Genomic DNA, 7,294 nt, shown 5'->3' on the forward strand with positions numbered 1-7,294 from the left:
GCCAGTTGGAAGAGAAAGAAATGATCTTTCAACTGAGACCTGAAGAATGAATAGGAAGTCACCAGACAAAGCACAGGGCCAAGGGCAGAGGAAATGGGAAGGAACATGGTCCATTCAGGGAACTGAGGCGCTGAGAGGAGATGAGTAGAAACTAGACTGCACCGCTCCTTGAAGATTTTAGATGGGGAGGCAAAGGAGTGACATTTGTGTTTGAGGAGCTTTCTCTGTAAGAGGAATGGGTTGAGGGCCATGTGGAGTGGGGGGAGAACCAAAGAGGAGGTAGAGATGTGAGAGAAGACTGGTGTGGCCCAGACCAGAGATGAAGCTTCCAAATGTTAGCTTTGTGTTCACTTTATACATGAGTACCCTGTATTTCAGACCTGAGGCATAATTTTTCTTTGACTCGTGATTGGTTGGGCATTTAAAAATCAATGGGAAAGATAATGAAAGTGGCTCTAAGTATGTTTCTGTTTCAGGATAGCCCAGGCAGCTAATGTTGCCAGAGAGCATGTAGAGGGTGAAGGACTATCAACCTAACTCCATATTGTGCTTCTCTTCATCTCCAGGGTCGTGTCAAAGAGAGACAGACAGGTGGAAAGATTACATACTTATTGCTCCCCTGACCTGGTACTCTGCAGGGAAGGAGAGCTATAGCCAAAATAATGAGACATGAAGATCACAACCAAGATCACACACTTCTAAGTTATAAATAAAATCCACAGACCTGTGAATTTAATGTGGGTTCCCAAAAGAAGCATGTACAGAGGAGCTATAAGTTTCTTTGAGGTGCATGGCCCTTTAGGAGCTCGAGTGAGCTCGTACTCTGTGGAAATAGTAAGAATCAGCCCCCTTCCTGACTTTTCTAGGCCTGCCTTGGCCCCATTAAGAGGACTCCAAAGAATGTAAGTCTTGCCCAGGTAGGGTAGCCTCAGCCTGTAGCCTTGTAGCCCTGAGTTGTCATATTTCAGGGTCCTGGCACAGTACACAGGCCAACTTACTGGGAAGACCACTGAGGGAAAAATAATGAACTTCTTTCTCAACCCCCGCTCTCCCTTCCTTGCCTTATGGACATCAATAATGCCAGACCCCCAGAACGTATTTAGGGTACCTCTAAGGAGGAGCAGATTGAGTCAGTCACCTTTCACCCTATTTTTATTCTCACTGAAAGTGGCTGGCCCTGCTCCAGGCCAGGCACCTCTCTAGGGTTGCTGGCCACGTCTGGGGAAGTCAGCTATGTTTCCTAATTTCCCTTGGTCCAGAGGTCGGGCAGGGTTGGGGGTGTCAAAGGGCCAAAGAGTTGTTGCCCTGTGGGGCTAAGTGGGCTCAACATGGAGTGGGGAAGGCTCCTGAAGCAAGTAGAAAGTAAGTGGAGAGGGATTCCTCACCCTAGGCCCTGCGCTGTTGGGAGAAAAAAGGAAACAGGGCTGGGATGGAAACTGGATTCTCAGGGAAGTTCTGTGTCCAAAAGGAGGAGCAGGGCCAATCTGACAAGTGTAGCCTTCTTGCCAGCCAAACATAGAGTTTTAATGGCTCCATCCCACAGAACCTAAGCTCTCTTCCTTGCCTGCCTGCTTTGCTAGCAGGGGGACCCAAAGCTTTCCACCGTGAGGAGACTGGAAGATGGAACAGTGGTAACTGAAGGGCTGAAAGGGCATTGTTTGGCCAGTTGATGCCACATACCAGATTCTGCTAGACCCATCAGTCTTTAAGGAGTTTCCCGGCTCTGGGAGGGCCTTGATTGCTCTCAGGCTCCATAACTACTTTTCAGGAAGAGGGGCTTTACTCCTCTAAGGTGGAGTTTTGGGGCTCAGCCTGTTCTCTCTCTGGGCTCTTCTAAGCCACGCTGCCGGTCACAGGAGGAGCTGAGCTGCTGCTCCCCTCTACATTGGATGGTACTCTCACTTGCAGCTTACTAGCCTGGACCAATTTGCAATACAGTTAAATTCTTTTCACTATGAGGATATTTTAACAAATGCAAGCCAGAAGGATTTGGGTTTCACTCTTATTTTGGTCACTGAAGTTTGCAATTCACCAAATTCCACAAGGCTGGAGAAATCATTCCTCTTACTGTTTGCTGGTGGGAGAGGTAAAGGTCTCTGAAACTCCTCCCTGGGCATAGTGATGTGGTCAGCTGAGTCAGGAGGAGCCCACAGCTGTCAGCTGTTAGGCAAGGCTCTGCTGTGGCCAGGTGCTGACCTCCCCCCTGTAATTCCCATCTCATCTCCCCAGTGTCCCTGCCCCAAGGCATACTATTCCTCTCCATCCCCACTCCAAATAGAGTTGGGCTCAAGGGACTCTGGGCATACCTGGGGCAGGAACATCCCAGAACAGTCTGTGGGATAAGGGACTAAACAGCTGTACTGCTTTGCTGCCTTATCCACATCAGAAAAAAAAAGGCATTTGTGAGTATGTATCTGTTAAGCCTTTTCTGGCACCCTTGGGAGTTGCCCTCTCCTGGGCAGGCCCTAATTCCCATCCAGCCTGCTTGTCCGCAGGAAGGAAGGAGAGTTGGCCTCAAAGCCTTGGGCTTGGGAATAGCTATGGCCTAACACCCAGAGCCTCAGAGAAGAAAAAAGGTTGATCTGGAAACTTCCAGGAGTCCTCAGGGACCAGAGATTTCCCCTCCCTCCTCCCAACCTGGGATGTTGAACAAATGGGAGGGAATCAGAAGCAGCCCCTTCACTGTTGGACACCCTGTTCACATGCCAAAGGCTGGTGTTGGGTGGCAGGCTCTATCACTGGCCATCCAGCCCCGTTTTTGGAAATCAGTATTGGGGCTTGCTGTTAGAAAAAGCCTGGCCTGGGGCAAGAGGCATGGTTCTGGGCTTTATTCTGTAGAAGCCCCCTCATTCTCTGGGCCTCAGCTATAAAATTAGGGAGTTGGACTATCTACTCTCTAACATTCTTACTGGTCTTGCATTTTCTGACCTTCTGAGCTAGACCCCAGAATGACTAACTTTGGTAGCCCCATTGAGGTGGGGACCTGTCAGCAGGCATAGACCTGAGGCCTGGCACTGGGCCCTCCCCAGCACCTGGCCCAGGCCTAGTCTGCTGTCTCATTCCTCTTTCCTGGAGAGGCCAAGACTGAACCCTAATAGGATGGCAAGCTGTGATGTTAGGACTATGGGTCCCGGCTGAGGTGAGAGACCTTAGATTTCCCTAAGGAGCATCCTCAGGCAGTCTGGCTCTGTGCTAATGGAAGGGGCCTGGTGTGTGTCTTTTTCTGGGCAGGGTTACCAGTGTAATGATCAGCAGAGTGACATGCAAGTGAGTGGTAACACAGAGGTCAGCAGGGTGTGAATGTCATTAACCCCATTATTATAAACCTGACCAGGCCATATTGGTACAAAAGGTGTCTTTATTGAGGTCTGGGTAACAATTTGGCACTTGGCCAGAGCAGCAGCTTAAATATGAGGCAAGCACGCAGGGGTTAGCCATGCCTGGGGCTAGGGTGGGGCAGTGGGACTATAGGCACAGACTCTCCCCAGCCAGCCAGAAGTCAGGGAGGAAAGGGGAAGGGGACGCAGAGCAGTCTGGGTCAGAGGCCTGGTGGGCTAGCCCTGTGGGGCTGGGCAGAAAGCACTGGGTGGTAGGTCCAGCAGGGAGGGGACAGGGCTCTCTTGCTCCACGTGCCCTTTAGGCCCAGGCCTGAGGCTCTGCTGGGGGCAGCCGCAGTGGGGGCCTTCCCAGGCCTCACTTCTTCACCTTAGCATCATAGGTGCCTGCATTCTTGTAGGCACTCACATAGCCGCTGTCATCCAGGATGTCCTGACGCCCAGCAATGCCCTTGCCCTTGCCACTCTCATCGAAGCGCTCCTTGTGGGAGCCTGTGTACTTGCTGGTGTCGGTCAGCCGTTCCACAGCACCTCCGGTCTTTGCTTTCTGTTTGGATAGAGTTCCAGGGAGGCCCGGTTAGGGAGCCCAGCCTTCCTCCCCAGCCGTGATTCCCTATATCCCCCTCAGTGGCCACCCAAGACCAGCCAGGGTACTTACGGTGACGCCCACATTGGCTGGTTCCTTGCCTGCCACCAGATGGCAGATAGCATCAAAGGCTTCCTCCTTACTCTTCCCTTTGAATCGCTTCATTGCCAGTTCTTCTAGGGCCTTCTTGAACTCCTCATAGTTGATAACCCGAGCAGACTTTCCCCTGCCAGGTATGTGGGCACCATGAGTTTTCCCCCTTCTCCATGTCTTCCCTGGTTCCAGCCCCCCAGTTCCCCACCTTCTGGGAACATCAGAAGCAAGGACTGCCTGGGGCTCACTTGACTTTGGAGAAGACGATGTCGACATCCGTCCCTGTCACGGCCTTTCCGTCAGCCACCTTGCAGTCCTTGCACAGCTTGGCCCAGTTCTTGCCATTCATCTCTTGCCCACTGGCCTTGGGGTCACCATGGATGGCAAATTTGCGGAAGCTTTCCTCCAGCCCAGCCACATCTGTGCTCGTTGCCATGCCACCCTGCAGGGGGGACCCACCTCAGTCACCTCGCAGCCAAGCTGCCCATCCCCTCCCCAAGGCACAGAACATCACTGCCTCTACCTCAAAACTTGCTACCTCAAAACCTACCAAGTTCTGAGTTATGGGCACTTATGCCATATACCCTCAGAACTGGAGATGGAGCTGCCTGGAGAGTGGGGCCAGCACCCAGTGCGTCCTTGGACCCCAGAGCCCCGAAAGGAAAGGTGCTGTCACTTAATGCCAGCCCTGGCTTAGAGTGGACTTAAGAAGATGAAATCATGATGCCCACACCAGGCTGGGGACAGAGTGGCACTGTCCAGAAAAACTGAGGTCAGTAGCTGGGGCCATGGCTTTGTCTGGCCCTGGCACAAGGCCTGCTTGGGTGGAAGTGAGGGTGGCAGGGCTGGCCCCCCTCCCTGGGAGTTCCATGCCAAGCTAGGTCAAGGCCAGGCCAGGCTGCTGTTGGGCAGGTATTTAGTGAGGACAAGGTCTCTGTCAGGGGCATCAGGACCCAGCAAGACCCAGCCCAGGCTGAGAAGGGAGCCAAAGCATGAGCAGGGGTGCATGCCTTAGGCAGGGGTGCAGCTGGCCCAGCCAGGACCTTGTTACTATTTGCTGTTAAACAAAAACATGAGGGGAGCAGGAGTTTGGGGCTGGCCTGGCCACAGTTTGTGAAGCCTGGAGACAGTTGCTAAGGGAGGGTAGTGCTACTTGGAGAATGTTGCTAAGGCCAGGATGGTGTCAGGGCGGCTGAGAGAGAAGCTCCCAGTGCTGCTGGGCTGGGCTGGGCTGGGCTAGGGAACTGGGGCCCACGGGTGCGGCACACCAGCACTCCCAGCGCCTGGGGCACAACCGTGGCCACCTGGCCCCTTGCCATCCATTTGGCGCTGTAACCTCCGTCTGTAGAGTTTAGGAAGAGCAGGTGATTTGGGGACGAGCATGGGTAGGGGTTGTAAAGTTATGAGCCCCCAGAGGCATATTGGTGACTGGAACAATGGTCTTGGTCCTGTAGTGCTCACACCTACACCCTACATTGTGGCATACTTCCCCAGTGTCTACACCTTCAGTCTTCCATGGAAGCCCCTGGCCACCCCGAGCACCGTCACACCAGTCCACAGCCCCACAGCTCAATGTACTCAGCCCTGGCTCTCAACATTCTCGGCCTTATTCCCCTGACCACACCCTTAACCAGCCCTGGGACTGAGGGCCTGGACCATTACCTCAGCACCCACCCCCACACATCTACTAAGAGCGCTGTACAGAAACCCACCAATAATACCCTCAGCCCTGCACTAAAATGTCCCTCCTACACCCTCACAGCCCCCCTGCAGTCCCCTGACCACACCTACAGCCCTACACTGAAACTCCCTCCATGTAACAGACCAGTAATGAGGCCTCCTTGACCACACCTGCAGCCCTGCGCTGCAGCTGCCTCCATCCACACACACCCCAGTCCTGGGATGAGGACCCCCATCCACATACCCACAGCTCTTACTGAGCCCCCTAACCAGAGCTTCACTACTCACCCCCTTCTCCATACACCTGTAGCCTCCGACCACATCCTCAGACCCACCCTTGTCCACATACCCAGTTTTCTGGCCTCATGCTCAACCCTGCTCTGAAGCCCCCCAGGTGCCCACATCCACAGACTTGCACTTCCAGACTCCCAGGTACTACGCTGAGAGCCCCCATGTTAAGACACTCTGAGCACACTCTGCATCCCCACTGCAGCCTCCTGACCACACCCTCAGTCATGTCCTCAGCAAACATCATCTACCTCTGTCTTTTATCCTAAGGCTTCCAGTGACCACAGCCTGGGCCCCTACAGAACTACACCCCCTTTACATTTACCACTGGCCTTAACACTGAAAACCCTCTCCCAACGACCATCCTCACAGCCCCTACATTGTAATGACCCTGTCAGCCCACAATCCCAGTCCACACAGCACTCCCCTTCCCTCTCTCTACACTGCAATCTCCCACCAGGGATCCAGAGACCCCGCCCAAGGGTAAAGTCTGGGGGAGCTTGTGGGACACAGATGCTTGTCCCAGGTGACTGGCAGGCTTCTGCCTCCAGTGCTCACTCTTGTCTGTGGGAAGGATTCTTGGTACTAATCAGGTGGAACCAGGTCGCAGGCCGCAGTCCGAGTCTGCAGGCCAAGGATGCAGCAGCCACGCCCAAGAACTGGGGCCACCCGCTGGCTCCCACTGGGACAGCTGGAGTCATCAATCAGCCGGGCGAGGAGGTGGGGGAGGAACGCCTGGGGCCCAGGACAGGGCCGCTCAGTTGGCTCGGTACCATCGGGGGCTGGAACCCCTTCCAGAGCGCTCCCACCCCACCCTCTTCCTTATCATGCAGGATACGGATTAGGGTGGTCGGCGCCCGGGTCTCTTACCTGCTTCTACTTCGTGGCTGTTTCTGCAGTGCGTGTTCGATGGACAGAAGGACGCAAGAACGGACCGACAGACGCGGGAGACCAGGCGGCTCCAAAGCTCTGCTCCCTGCCGGCTTCGGGGCGGGACTGCAGCCCGGGCGGTTCCGCCGTATTATCCCCTGTTTCTCGGTCTCCATAGAGACAGCGAGTCCCACCCCCAGGGCTGCCTCGGCGGGAGAATGACCAAGGTCACGCTGGCCCCACCCACAGGACCCCGCCCCCTCCGCGCTCCGCGGGGGCGGAGCTACTGCTAAAGCCTTATCCCGCAGCTCCCAGGGCAGCTCCGTGGCCTTCGCGCTGGGGGAGACAGGCCCTCTGCAGCTCTGGACGTCCTCGGATAACCCCCTAATAAGAAAACAGCCTCATCCGGGGCTTCGCCCAAAGTTCAAAGCAGGCCCCCACC

At 54.8% G+C, this 7,294-nt stretch overlaps 1 protein-coding gene across 1 annotated transcript; it reads right to left on the reverse strand.

Moving 5' to 3' along the window:
* Positions 1-3,340: 3,340 nt before the first annotated feature.
* TPPP3 (tubulin polymerization promoting protein family member 3) lies at positions 3,341-7,153 on the reverse strand. The gene is made up of 4 exons (XM_032424331.1): positions 6,853-7,153; positions 4,263-4,456; positions 3,994-4,147; positions 3,341-3,882 (listed from the first exon to the last, which is right to left on the reverse strand). The coding sequence occupies exons 2-4, from the start codon at positions 4,448-4,450 to the stop codon at positions 3,694-3,696; spliced, it is 531 nt and encodes a 176-aa protein (XP_032280222.1). The 5' UTR covers positions 4,451-4,456; positions 6,853-7,153; the 3' UTR covers positions 3,341-3,693.
* Positions 7,154-7,294: the final 141 nt, after the last annotated feature.

Source organism: Phoca vitulina, unplaced genomic scaffold (assembly GCF_004348235.1).
Source record: "Phoca vitulina isolate PV1807 unplaced genomic scaffold, GSC_HSeal_1.0 scaffold30, whole genome shotgun sequence".
Taxonomy (NCBI): domain Eukaryota; kingdom Metazoa; phylum Chordata; class Mammalia; order Carnivora; family Phocidae; genus Phoca; species Phoca vitulina.

Coding starts and splice junctions, on each gene's coding strand:
- TPPP3 (XM_032424331.1), bottom strand. CDS start 4,450: ATGGCAACGAGCACAGATGTGGCTGGGCTGGAGGAAAGCTTCCGCAAA. Junction 4,148..4,262: donor ATCGTCTTCTCCAAAGTCAA/GTGAGCCCCAGG, acceptor CATACCTGGCAG/GGGAAAGTCTGCTCGGGTTA. Junction 3,883..3,993: donor CAGCCAATGTGGGCGTCACC/GTAAGTACCCTG, acceptor CTATCCAAACAG/AAAGCAAAGACCGGAGGTGC.